Below are 14,694 nucleotides of genomic sequence, written 5' to 3'. Positions count from 1 at the left end.
TGTAGATGAGAAAATATAATATGCCGTAAGTGCTTTACCAGTATAGGAATTACTTCAGTTTTGAAAATCAATATACTTTGCCTCTTAGATTAACATTCTGGGCAAAGGATTATAGAACATGTATGTATTTTTCTATAACTGGTTCTAACAAATTAAATAAAATCATCTTTTTTCTTTTTTTAAACCCTTCTAACTTCCAGAAGAAGGGAGGAGAATCATGTCTCCTAATTACATGCCCCATTTTCCCCCAGCTGGTTATCCTGGTTTTTAGTCATCTCATTTCTTCTATAAACTCGGCTAGCTGACAGTTGCCTGATGCTCACTGGCCCAGATGTCATCATTTCTATGCCAGTTATCAATTCTTTCAGAGAAGAAGAAGAAAAACATATCACAATGAACTAGAGGTAGAATAATTAATTCACCTCATTCCCTTTTGAGGCAAGAAGAAAATCCCGATTAAAAAAATGATATGCTTCTTTTATATGGAAATGGAATTATTTTCCAAGATCTGCTCAGTGGGGATGGTTAAATATAGTATCCATTGAAAAAGAAGGGACTTAAGTAAGTGTGACATTTGTCAATTTTAAGGAAAAATTTCCTGTGTAGAATATATACCAAAATAGCAAAGTAGGACAAGATCCCACCAAAAAAGCAGTTTTAATATCAGAAATAATTTCAACATTCCTAATTAGAATATTCAAAAAAGGGAGTGAATATGTTCTTTATAGCCCGGTAAAAATGGTTATATAAATATTGTTATGAAATTCTTGTAACTCATCCATCCAGAGTTTACTCAGTGAACATGACTTACTTATTACATATCAGACTCTCTTAGATGCTTAGAAAACTCAAATAAGATGATACATACCGAAATAAGTGTGACATTTGTCAATTTTAAGGAAAAATTTCCTGTGGAGATATATACATATCAGGCATTTTCCTGTCTCAACTATGCCTATCTCTTAAACTGTTTCAGAGGATAGTGTACTTTTTCTCCAAAGTGTTTATAATAAATTATTATGATTAGGTAGTCAAACAGTATTGCACCAACCAGAAATAAAACAGTAAGTATATTAGAGATATAAAGCTTTCTCTTTCACAAGATTGGCGTTCTGTGAGGGTAAGAAACAAGTTTATTTTGATCACAAATATATTCACAGTAACCACATGCACAGTGCTTGGCAAATTTGTGGAATACACGAAGGAACAAATTAGTGTTATCAAGGAGTTCATCGTCTAGTGAGGAAACAGCTTAGCGATGTTGGGAAAGGTGGGCATTGGGGTGTTTTAGAAGCACAGAGGAGGCATCTATCTCAGCAAAGGGAGACAACCCAAATGGAAAATAAAGTAAATATGCACATCTTAAATAAAAGAGTACAAATGTTACAGGTATATGACAAAAATCTCAAGATGATGCATGAATGGCTAACGCATCAGAAACACGGTCCTAGGGGGAAATAATGTGTATTTTGGTCAAAATCTGTAACTGATGTAAAAATGACTGTCTTTCCCTCCCCCACCTCCTCTCTCATCATTTCTCATCTTTCTTTTATCCAACTTCCAAATGCTTTCTGGACATCTCCTCGGTGTTCTATCAGCACCTCCAGTTCAATCCTGAAACTTAACTTACTACTTCTTCCCGCTGTAGCCCAAGGGATGTAAAGTAAGAAAAACAGTGTTCAACCTCGCTAATAATTAGGGAAATGAAAATTAAATTTAAAATACGATTCTATTTCAGCACCGTCAAGTTAACAAAAAAATTTAAATCTGACAATACCAAACGTCAGTGAGGGAATCAGACAATATGAAATCTCACACATTCTGGGAGGGAGTATAAATTTACAGAACCATTAAGAACTTGACATTTCCAGGGGCGCCTGTGTGGCTCAGTCGGTTAAGCGTCTGATTTCAGCTCAGGTCATGATCGCACAGTCCGTGAGTTTGAGCCCCGCGTCGGGCTCTGTGCTGACAGCTCAGAGCCTGGAGCCCGTTTCAGATTCTGTGTCTCCCTCTCTCTCTGCCCCTCCCCTGTTCATGGTCTGTCTCTCTCTGTCTCAAAAATAAATAAACGTTAATAAAAAAAAAAAATTAAAAAAAAAAAGAACTTGACATTTCCAAAATATATATCCTACAGCAATTCTTACATATCTATACAGAGCTTTAAAATTTTTAAATTAATTCAGTATTACTGAATACGTATTAAGTTCTATCCACTTGATATTATCAATGAGCAAAGGAAATGAAACAAAAAAGTCCAATAAGTAAACCATATATGAGAAGGTGGTGAGAGCTAAGAAAGAAGGGGGAGGGCTCAGAACAAGATTAAAGGGATCTGGAATATGGTAGGAAGTGCAGATTGCAGTATTAAGTAGGGCATTCAAAGGGGGCCTCTTGGAAAGGTGCAGATTTGAAGAAGCCTGGAAGTTGGGGGAGTTACCTTGGGAAGAGCATGCCATCAAGTAGAGAACAAGCTAGAGATAATGGAAGCCAATGTGACTGAAGTCAAAGCAGCAAACAGGCAAGAGTAGGTACTGAGGTCAGAGGGAGGGCATGATAATGTAGAATCTTGGGGAACACTGTAAGAATAGTGACTTTGAGTGAAATGAGAAGTTGCCACAGACTTCTGTGAAGATAAATAACATGACAGGACTTCTGTCCAACTGTGTCACTCTGGCTGCAATGTTGACAGTGCAGAGAAACAGGGTAGAAGCAGGGAGAAGGGTCAGGAGAGTACTGTGGAAATTCAGCCAAGAGCCAAGAGTACTTAGAAGAAGGCAGTGAGGAACGTTGGTTTCCAGGTATGTTTTAAAAGCAGACTTCCTGGGACCATTGGGTGGCTCAGGCAGTTAAGCTTCGGACTCTTGACATTGGCTTAGGTCATGTTCTCACAGTTGTCAAGCCCTGTGTGGGGCTCTGTGCTGAGTGTGGAGCCTGCTTGGGATTGTCTCTCCCTCTACCTCTGCCCCTCCCTTGTTCATGCTCTCTCTCTCTCAAATAAACTTAAAAAATAAATAAACAAAAGTAGACTTCCTGGAAGAATAAATGTGAGGTATGAGAGAAAGAGAGAGGAATCAAGGATGACTCTGGAGACCTTCAGCCTGAACCACTGGAAGGATGGAATTTTCATCAAGGGACAAAACAGGTAAAGCAATTTTTGGAGGGAAGATTAGCAGTCCAGTTATGGACATGCTAAGTTTGACATTATCTAGTTGACTATAATAAAATGGGCTTATTACAGCCAATTTTATAGACCATAAGTACAATAAAACAATTTACTTAAAAATTTCCAACCATCCAGGGGCGCCTGGGTGGCTCAGTCGGTTGAGCATCCCACTTCGGCTCAGGTCATGATCTCGTGGCTTTTGAGTTCGAGCCTCGTGTTGGGCTATGTGCTGGCAGCTCGGAGCCTGGAGCCTGGAGCCTGCTTTGGATTCTGTGTCTCCCTCTCTCTGCCCCTCCCATGCTCACACTCTGTCTCTCAAAAATAAGTAAACATTAAAAAAAATCCAACCATCCAAAATAATTACTGAACATGAAAAAAACCCCCAAATTAACAGTTTAAATTTGGGGATTACCAGAAGATTTGGTTACTCTTATTTTACTTACTATGAAAAACAATAGTTGGCCTTTTTTTTTTTTTAAAGCAAACCCTACGCTTAACATGGGGCTTGAGGGGCGCCTGGGTGGCTCAGTTGGTTAAGTGTCTGACTTCAACTCAGGTCACGATCTTGTGGTTTGCGGGTTCGAGCCCTGCGTCGGGCTCTGTGCTGACAGCTCGGAGCCTGATGCCTGCTTCGGATATTGTGTCTTCTTCTCTCTATGCTCCTTCCCCATTTGTGCTCTGTCTTTCAAAAATAAATAAACATTAAAAAAAAAATGGGCTCAAACTCATGACCCTGAGATCAAGTGTCATATGTTCTACCAACTGAACCAGCTAGGCGTCCTATATAGCTGGCTATTATTAATGCATTATACATTTATAACATATTATACTTTAAAAATGGGACATTACACATAGAATGCTTTACTTTAAGAGCAAATGGAATAGGTTTGAGTACTTTACATTTACTTAAATTATTTAGGCAATAATGTTTCAAAGTTCATGATACTTTTTAAACATTAAGGTTTAATGATTGATAAGTGATAATATGTAGGCTCTATCAAAATAATTAACTATGGAGAATGTTGTGGATCAAAGCTCCCAAGAGAAAAAGAACTATTAGCTTTAATTGCCAAGAAAGTTATTTTGAGTTATGTCTAGCATGGCAGGAAATAGGCCAATATTAAAAGTGGTAAACAAGAATAAAGACTTATGTTGGAAGTTGCTCAGTAATTTATTTGTTTGAGTGGTAGGATCGGTATGAAGTGAATAAACCATTGTTTTCCAAGGCTTTAGGGTATTTCTGAGGCTGAGGCAAAATAAGCCCTAACTATTGAAGGAATCCATTTCAAAAGCTACAGGCTCTTACTTACATTCATATGTAAGCTTATGTCATCTAAAATTTAGCACTTTTATTGTTTTAAAAACCATAATTCTTCAAAAATACTTGTTGGTATTTAATTGATATAATGACATGCAACATTATTTTCATTTCAGGTGTATAATATGATCCAATATTTGTATATATTGCCAAAGGATCACCAAGGTCTAATTAACATCCATCACCACACAGTTAACATTTTTTTTTTACGTGATGAGAACTTTGAAGATCTCTTCTCATGGCAATTTTCAAATATACAAAATCCAGTATTATTAACTATAATCACCAAGCTGTACACTATATCCCCATGACTTACTTACTAGTAAACACAAAAATAGAAACCTGATATTGTTCCAGACACGTTAGTATATAATCACCATGAATAAATGTATTTAATATTGTGCTTCCTTTTAAATATCACTAAAATTGGGGCGCCTGGGTGGCTCAGTCAGTTAAGCGTCCCACTTCGGCTCAGGTCATGATCTCATGGCTTTTGAGTTCGAGCCCCGTGTCGGGCTCTGTGCTGGCAGCTCGGAGCCTGGAGCCTGCTTCGGATTCTGTGTCTCCCTCTCTCTCTGCCCCTCCCCTGCTCACACTCACTCTCTCTCTCTCTCTCTCTCTCTCTCTCTCTAAAAAATAAACATTAAAAAAATTTAAAAATAAATAAATAAAATAAATATCACTAAAATAGATTGTAGCTATGATATTATTAGCACTCCACATGAGGAAAAAAAAACACATTTATTTATGAGCTCTTTTGAGGATCCAGATCAGAGTTTCTCAAACTACTGACATTTCATAGCTGATAATTCTTTGTTTTGAGGGGGCTGGCCTGTGCATTGTAAGACGCTGAACAGCATCCCTAGCCTCTGCCCACTAGCTGCCATTAGAAACTCCCACAAATGGTGTCAAGCAAAAAATTCTCTAGACAATACCAAGTATGGGCAGTGGGGTGGGGTGGGATGGAGTGGGTGGGCTGGGGTGCGGGGTGGGGCTGCAAAATTGTCTCCAGTTGAGAACACTTATCTAAAATAAGAATTTTCAGGGCCCTTGGGTGGCTCAGTCAGTTGAGTGTTGACTCTTGACTTCGGCTCAGGTCGTGATCTCACGGTGCTGAGAAGTCCTGAGATCGGTCCTGAGACTAAGCCTCGCTGCTTAAGATTCTCTCTCCCTCTCCCTCTGTCCCTCCCCCCACTCATGTGTGCACTCTCTCTCAAGAAAGAAATAAGCATCTTCAATTAAATTAAAATTACATAATGGAGCTTAAAGCGTCAGTAGGCTCACCATTCACGATTTGCAATTAAGTGGGAATAAAGATATCAGTGTGATAATCTCTTGATGTGTGCAGGAAGTCCCCATGATATCCCTTTGCTTTCTCCCCTTCAGTTATCCAAATATTCTTAAGAGTTTGGAGAAATTAAAAGTAAGCTTCTCTCCACTAGAGGGTGGAGAACACTTTCATTTGGTCAATAAGTAGTCCTCAATCTCTTTGGCAGCTGATCTGACAATACCAAGATGTAGCCTTCTCTCCTGAATGTTTTTCTCTATATGGCACACATTCTTCCAAGTCTTAAGCAAAGAACAGCAGAAACAAAATAGAGGAAACATGGTAATGGAGCTGGGAGCCAATTCAACAAGTGTTGCTGAAGGCATGCTCTGCTATGGAGGGACTGGCAGTACAAAGGCAGAAGAAAACTAAGATGGACGAGTGAAATATATTCTAGGTCAGACTGCAGTGAATGTGAAAACACAACATACGTTTGAGGAAACACAAAATATCAAGGGTTAGGGTGGGGTTAAAATTTTAGCTGGGGAACTAGGGAAGGGCCAAACAATGAGTGAGAGTACTTTTAAAAAGTATAATGTTCTCTAAAGTCATTTATTTAAAATCTGAAAATAGTCCCTATAGTTATATAAAATTATATTAACCCATATTCAAAACAGGAAGTAAATATGTATTTAAATATCAAAATACTGACTTCTATTAAACTTTCATTAAGCTACAAACAGCAAAAGCAAGCTCAAGTGTTGTCTCTCTAAAGAATATGATTATTTTGGCACATAGCTCAGGAAGGACACTTGTGTAATTTATCTCAATGAACTATGAAAAACAATGAAGTAATGCATCTTCCCAAAAAAGACTTTATTAAATAATGAAATTCCTGTTTGTGATCTGGGCAATTACATAAAACTGAATTGCATTCATTTTTTATAGTCTTACCTCATTTGATCTTTGTCAGCTGAGGTCTAATGAGCAAGAGGGAACCTTGTATTTTGTAAATAAAATAGCTTAAATCATGCTCAAAAAAATGTCTATGTTCATATTCATATGAATTATATAGGGAGAAATATGGCCAAAATAAAAGGCTATAAACTCATGAATGGACCATTCATCGGAAGCACCAATTATTTGACCTTACTTGACAGTCATACTTGATACGACTACAAATACAGCTACCAGTGAGAACAAAAAGGAAAACGTCCCATAATCTGGAAGATAAGCCCCTTTTAAAGGTCTCTTTCAGAAATCCTAAAAACATAAGAACTTTAGAGAGTAACAGTCACTCTTTTATGATAGGTTCTCTATAACACTTTTTTCCTTGCAAGAACAGGAAAGAGACCAAAGTTAATACAACATAAATCAAAATGCTCAGCATTTGGTATAAATAAAAATTTATTCGGCAGAAACTACACATTAAATCATAGTAGAGCTTAGCTTTGTGTTAACGTTTCCAAAGGCCTTACTGTGTACCATCAAAACTGTAATTTTGTGCTTCTCACAGTTAATACCTGGTTCACCAGAAATTTATTGCTAAAAGGAAATGGTTCCTGAACAAAATATTCAAAGATTTCCACCATTATAATTGTTTCCTCCCCTTGTTGGCTGCTCAATTCCTGAATGGATGAGCCATTTATTTCAATTTCTGTGAAGCCTTTTCAAGCCCCAGTTCCTGAACAGTAGAAAATCACATTTACTAAGTATGTTAAGCACGGTTTTACAATGATCTGTTTCACAGATCCTCTGAAATCTAGCAAGGCATACTGACTTTCTGACAGCACTCATTCATTTGTCACACATTTATTATGCAAATAGTAAGTTAGGCCCTGTACGAGGTCAAGCATAATACATGAAGTGTCCCTGTAAGGGGACAGTAATTCCAGCAATGCGAAAAGAACCCTAAGAGAAAAAATGTATAAGGTGTTTTAGGAGCAGAACAAATACCCAACTCTGCCTGAGACTGATTTTTTTTCCCCTGAAAAAAATAAATGCACCCAATTCCTCCCATTGAAAGCTTAAAACTCTTTCTTAGTCATTATCATTCTTCTGGATAGCCTTCACCAATGAACAAAACACCCAATCTAATTAAAAAAGGAAAAGAAAAAGAAAAAACAACCCACCAGCATACCTTGTGGCTTTGGACTTGCAGCTGAGTGTTTTGCTGGCGTTTTTCCATTTATTCCCTGAGCCTCTTCATCAGATACATTCTGATCAACCCGTGGGGTTGTGCTGCTTTTCACACAAGGTGGAACTAGAGTGATCTTTGGACAGGTACTGATGCCTGGGAGAGTTGAAAAAGAAAGGACAGGTAAATACAGAGGTGGAGCACAGCTATGTCACATGACCTAAATTCCTTTTTATCCCGTAAAACAAAAACAATCACAGTTACAAGACTAAGCATAGAAATATTTTTCCCATGTGTACTGGCCTTGACAGAATTTCTTGGGAAAGATCTCATTCCATGTGTTGAGAAACCTCGGTAATGCACGCTGACAGAGATCGAGCCCCTTCCTCCCCCACCACACACACACTCCCTCTCTTCCTCCCTCCCTTCCTTTCAGGGCCACAGAAAGGGCAGAATGCAGCTGCTACTGGTGAAGGAGAAGACAGGAGGGCCCCAGCATTAATCTGCTGAAAGCTTTCCTTTCCAGCAGCCAGTCACCAGTCATTGAGTGACTCTAAAGAACAAAGCAGGAAAGCACCAACATGACAGCTGACCTAACGACTCTAGAAGAACGGCTCGATGAATAAAGAAAAAATACATATACCCTTCCCTCACTCACTAGTTTACCAGAGTCCAGATCTACATCTGTAAGCTAATACCCATGTTTTCAACAAAAGGATTATACCGATTATACGGTCATATTTATAGCTCAAAACTCTAAAATGTCGATACTGAAAGGCATCATGAGACCAAGATGTAGAAAAATAGATAAACTTTTTGAGTCCTGATTTAAGAAGTTAATTGATAAGTTTCAGAGACTTTTTAAGAAATCGTGTGCCAGTGCTTTCTCTTTATACTACTCAAACTTTCCTTTCTTCTAGTTGACATAGTGATATTAACAATAGACTAGACCCTGCTTAGGAGAAAATACAATTTCTACCAGGGAGATCATGATCCATTTAAGAAACTATCATTGGTTTAAAAACAGAGTTTCATTTTTACAGAATCCAAATAACTAAAAACAAAACTAGGAGAGATAAAAAGCCTTAATTATTCAAAACAAGAAAAGCTAATAAAACCCAATCAACTTTTTACTGAGTAAAAAAATTCCCTTTTATTTCAATTGATTATTAAACAGTATTGATTAAAATCTGCACATACTACTGCTTTATTTTCTGCATTCTCCTTGAAATTTATCTTGGTAAAATAAGTTTTAGAAGATATTAACAGTTTTAAGTATTGTCAAGAAGTTTTAGAGACCCAGTGCTGAAACAAATTAAGTGGGTTTTCATCAGACACCCTTCTGCTAAAATGAGCTGCTGGCTGGATTAAACATTCTTTAGCCAAACAGAAGGCTTTGAATGCAAGATCTAGAGATTATTTGACAGCATATTACTGCAATTGTAAACAGAAGAAATAAAACGTTGAATCTTTAAATGTGTGAGCCTATCTACTTTTTTAGAAGAACTGGGTGAAGTAGGCAAAGTCTATCTCTAAAATCTGTAGCATGACATCCAACCACTTAGTCTTTTAGGAGCATTGGGATGTTGGTTCCACAGTGATCTCAAGGATGGTTTGGTGGTTCTAAAGGCCACCTTCTGGGGTCTGGAAGTGTGGCCTTGAGACAAAAGAGTGAAAAGCCAGAGCTTAGCTCCAAATCAGAGGCAGAAACTATAACGCAATTGTAAAATGAGGCACTGAAAGAATGTGATCTATAGCAACAAATCTATAAAAAGAAGGCAGTTAATGGGTTAAATGAGAAAACGGGAGGATACTGAATCTTTGAAAAATAGATCAACACTGTTACACATTAAAAGATGACACCACTTTAAGAATTAGCCTATTTAGGGGCGCCTGGGTGGCTCAGTCGGTTCAGCGTCCGACTTCGGCTCAGGTCACGATCTCGCGGTCTGTGGGTTCGAGCCCCGCGTCAGGCTCTGGGCTGATGGCTCAGAGCCTGGAGCCTGCTTCCGATTCTGTGTTTCCCTCTCTCTCTGCCCCTCCCCCGTTCATGCTGTGTCTCTCTCTGTCTGAAAAATAAATAAACGTTAAAAAAATATATATATATTAAAAAAAAAAAAAAGAATTAGCCTATTTAGAAACAAAAAAATGTCTTGAATAAATAATAACTTGAAATTAAAAACTAGGCAATTTCCTGAGAGCAAACTTTCAGGGCATGATGTGTTTTATGCAGGTGTCATATTTATTAGAGAAGATTTCCCACGAATGTGCCAAAATGCCTGCAGTAAGAGATCAGCAACATATTCTATTTTCTTATAAATCCATTAAAGTCATGTTTATAACATTTTTTTTTTTGCCAGTGGCAAAAAATCTACAGCCAGAAACTTGATTTTAGATCATTGCTTAATACCAGTCTACAAACTTCAGCCACTATCACAAAGTATGAAAATATGGTTAAAGACACAGAAAACACATTTTTAAAGGGTTAAGGGGGGGAAAAAGGGCAATGACAAATAGGCAACAGAGACTAGTTGTGGCTGCAAAGCCAAAAATATTTACAGTCTGGCCCCTTACAGGAAAAGTTTGCTGACCACTGCTCTAAGTCAGACACATCATGGTAAAGAAAATGTGCCATAAAAAAGGACCATTTTATTAAATGCTCATCTTCTGACACTTTGGAATAGCAATACAAAAGACTTTTGAGTGTCTATGACGCACTCAGCCTACTCACATTTGGAGACAGTTCTTATTTGGGTGCCAATTACACAATACAGAACTGAAACCAAAATTGTAACCAGGTGGTCCACCCATTCAAGAAATTTTATATTAACTTTTAGATTCCAATTTACCAAGAAGGTGATTAAACAGTTAATCTTGGGCACAAATACAACTAGTTTACGTTATGTTAGTGTGGGGGAAAGTGTCCTATTTAAATAATGTCTCCTCCTGAGTATTGGTAATCCAGTTTCAACCACTGGTCCTACCCATTTTGCATTCCTCTTTGGGTTACTAATTTACGCTTGCTGGGTCATATCTTCTGTAAGGAATGTCTAGACATAGGCTAACTGCAAAAGTCTTCAGATATTCTCAATCCAGCCTCATCTTTGCATAAGGCTCCCTGTTCCAACTGGAGAGGTTGCCACTACAGCTTAAGTTTATCTGTCTTCTTTTGTATCATATTTGTGAGTGGCAGATAATGACTAGTTAGGGTGACTTTGTCTCCTATTTGCAAAATTTTGTTCTAAGCTGTTATACTTTGCCAAATCATTCTTGAGTGGCTTTTTCACATCTTACTCTTTGGCTATCCATTCCAAAGCAAAGTCCACTCAGTTCTCTGATTCTTCATGCCTGATCTCTTGCCATAGTACCACCCATGCCCCCAGGCAACATTGTTATGACCTTGATATGGCCATGTCTACACAGCCTCAACCATTCATAACATCTCTTCCAACTGCACCACATCTCTAGTCCGTAAAAGGTCGATGGACTTCACCCCTTGAGACAAGAGGATCTCTTGGATTTAAGAGGACAGAAGCAGTTTTACAGGGAAGACAAATTTTTTAGGAGTACGCTATACAGAGTAAAGAGATACCTTAAAAAAAACTTAATTTGAAATATTCCTAGATTTACAGGGAGCTACACTCAGGTTCCTAAAGTTAGCATCTATTACAACACACTTATAAAAACAAGTCTTATAAAGACAAATTTTTCCACTAATACCCTTTTACAGGTACAGGATCTGATCCAAAATATCACACTGCATTTAGTTTTCATTGTTTCCTTACTGCACCCCAACCTGAGTTACTCAGTCTTTGCTGGTTTTGTAGGGCATTAGCACTTTTGAAGAGTAACAGTCAAGTGTTTTGTACAATGCCCCTCAAACTGAATTTCTCTAATGTTGTCTCATGATTACATTGGGTTTATGGGTTTGAGGGCAGGACATCACAGAGGCAATGTGCCCATCTGTAAACAGTATTACATCACTGCATGTTATCAATGTGACTATCACATTTGATACTAACTTTGGTCCCTGGGAAAGGTGGTGTCTGCCAGGTTTCTCCACTGAAAAATATTATGACTTTTTTTTAAGATTTATTTTGAGAGAAACAGAGAGAGAGCGAGATACAGAGAGACACAGAGAGCTCGTGAGTGTGAGCAGGGGAGGGGCAGAGAGAGAGAGAGAATTCCAAGCAGGCTCCGAGTTCTGTCAGCACAGAGCCTGACATAGGGCTCAGACTCATGAAATGAGAGATCATGACCTGAGCCAAAATCAAGAGTCAGATGCTTAACCAACTGAGCCACCCAAACACCCCATAAGACATTTTTCAACAGTGCTTTCCTATTATCCTTTCAAAAACTCCCCATTTGTCCCATTAGTTTGAGGAAGAGTCATTATCTCTCATGTGTTACCTAAAATGCCTAGTTTAAGAGATCAGCTAGTTTTTTGTTATTTATTTATTTATTTATTTAAATAAAACTCATGGTTTACAACTCTTTTGCCAAGGGGAACAAATTCACTGTTAGGAAATTTATTTTAGAAAACTATTTGTTTCCCAAACTTCTGGAGCTCCATAATAAACTCTCCAGAAAAATGATAAGCAAACCACAAAGGATCTTAGAAAAGAAAATATGATCAACAGTTTCAGAAATTTCCTTGGACCTAGGAATTCTACCTCTAGGAATTTAATGTACGGAAATAGTCCTGAATGTGTAAAAGTATATGTACATGAATAGTCAACCCAACATTATGGAAAATATACATAGTTGTTAAAAACAGAAAAATAAGACTGGGAAGATCTCTAATTAGTATTTATTATTAAATAAAAGACAAATATTATAGAAAAATATGTATAGTAGGATCCCCATTAAAAATGAAGATACAGGGGCACCTAGATGCTCAGTCGGTTAAGCATCTGACTCTCAGTTTCAGTTCAGGTCATGATCCCCTAAGTTCGTGAGTCTGAGCCCCACATCAGGCTCTGCACTGACAGCACAGAGCTGCTTGGGATTCTCTCTCTCCCTGTCTCTCTGCCCCTCCCCCACTCATATTCTCTCATTCTCTCTCTCTCTCTCTCTAATTTTATTTTGAGAGAAAGAGAGAGAACGCAAGTGGAGAAGGGGCAGAGAGAGGGGTGGAAAGGGAGAGAGAGAATTCCAAGCAGGCTCCACACCACCAGTGCAGAGCCCAATGAGGGCCTTGAACTCGTGAACTGCGAGTTCATGACCCAAGCTGAAGTCAGAAGCTTAACCAACTGAGCCATCCAGGTGCCCCCAAAATAAATAAACTTAAACACACACACACACACACACACACACACACACAAATGTGCCTAAATGCATTAGAGAGGGATGTCAGTAACATGGCAAACTTAATTTCGGGAAATGAGAGTAGGAAGAGAGGATGAATAGGAACTTTCATGTTTTGCTGTCTGTACAATTGAATCATTTAAACGTTTTATAATGAAACTGTGCTTATAAATTACTTACATAAAAGATAAAATCTATGAAAGTTACCAAATATGTGTATTAAAGATTGTTTAAAAACATATCCTTTATGTTTCCACACCTATGTTCACAGCAACATTATTCAAACAGCTAAAGTATGGAAGCAACTCATTGACAGATGGACAAATATACATGCAATGGAGTATTATTCACTCTTAAAAAGGAAGGAAATCCTGATACATGCCACAACATAGATATCTTGAAGCTATTATGCTAAGTGAAATAAATTAGTTTAAAAAACACAAATATTGTCTGGTTCCACATATCTGAGTTACATAGTCAAAATCAGACAGAAAGTAGTGTGGTGGTTGCCAGGGGTTGAGGAGATGGGAGAATGGAAGTTACTATTTAAATTTTTAAAAAGTATTTATTTTTGAGAGGCAGGGAGAGACAGAGTACAAGCAGGGAGGGGCAGAGATGGAGAGGGAGACAAAGAATCCGAAGCAGGCTCCAGGCTCTGAGCTGTCAGTACAGAACCTGATGCAGGGCTCAAACTTACAAACCGCGAAATCATGACCTAAGCCGAAGTCAGACGCTTAACCTACTAAGCCACAAAGGTGCCCTGGAAAGTTACTATTTAATGAGTACAGTGTTTCATTATAAGATGAAGACTTCTGTGGCTGGAAGGTGGCCATGGTATCACTGCACTTAATGCCAACGAACTATATGCTTACAATGGTTAAGGTGGTAAATTATATGTGTTTTTAAAAATAATTTTAAAAGCTTTTAATTTAAAAAGTTTATCACTTGCTTAACGAAGAAAAGGTGAAGAAATATTAATACATTCAAGTTGCCTACTTCACATCTCTAGTGTGTCTAAGAGCTAGCTCACACTCCACATACCCAAATCTGACATCCTCACCTCTCAACACTCACCCCAAACCACTGTCTTCACAGTCTTCTCCACATCAGCTAATGGCAGTTTCACCTTTGCTTAGGCCAAAAAGCTTGGAAGCATTCTCAAGTCCTCTTTTTCTCTCTTGTTCAACATCTTATCCATCAAGAAATTCTGCCAACTCCACCATCTACCATCACCATTCCAAGGCTACTATTCTGGCCTAACTTACCATAAACTTCAATTGGATGAGACCAAGACCCTCCAACCTGGTCTCCCTACTCCTACCCTTTTCCCCAGTATAGTCATACTTTCAAACAGGACCAGCGAGAGATCCCTTTTAAAAACCAAATCAGATCATATCACTCCTATGCTAAAAATTCTCCAATGGCTCTATATCTCACACAGGATAAAAATGCATCTCCTTAAAAGGGCTGACAAGCACTACATGATCTGGTCTCAGTCCCTT

At 38.2% G+C, this 14,694-nt stretch overlaps 1 protein-coding gene across 12 annotated transcripts in view; it reads right to left on the bottom strand.

Annotated features, from left to right (window-relative positions):
* FGD4 (FYVE, RhoGEF and PH domain containing 4) overlaps positions 1 to 14,694 on the bottom strand; it is a 260,303-nt gene that overhangs the window by 108,947 nt on the left and 136,662 nt on the right. For 11 of the 12 annotated variants that reach the window (XM_060657965.3, XM_060657951.3, XM_060657950.3 and 8 more), the window contains one exon: positions 7,889 to 8,041. In XM_060657965.3, the coding sequence (XP_060513948.1) occupies positions 7,889 to 8,041 (153 nt within the window). Of the gene's footprint in view, positions 1 to 7,880; positions 8,042 to 14,694 lie in introns of all 12 variants that reach the window. The other variant, XM_060657959.3, reaches the window with a different exon arrangement.

Source organism: Panthera onca, chromosome B4 (genome assembly GCF_046562875.1).
Source record: "Panthera onca isolate mPanOnc1 chromosome B4, mPanOnc1 haplotype 2, whole genome shotgun sequence".
NCBI classification, from domain to species: Eukaryota; Metazoa; Chordata; class Mammalia; order Carnivora; family Felidae; genus Panthera; species Panthera onca.
Note: the sequence above shows the minus strand (reverse complement) of the source record. Positions and strands in the feature narration are given on the sequence as shown.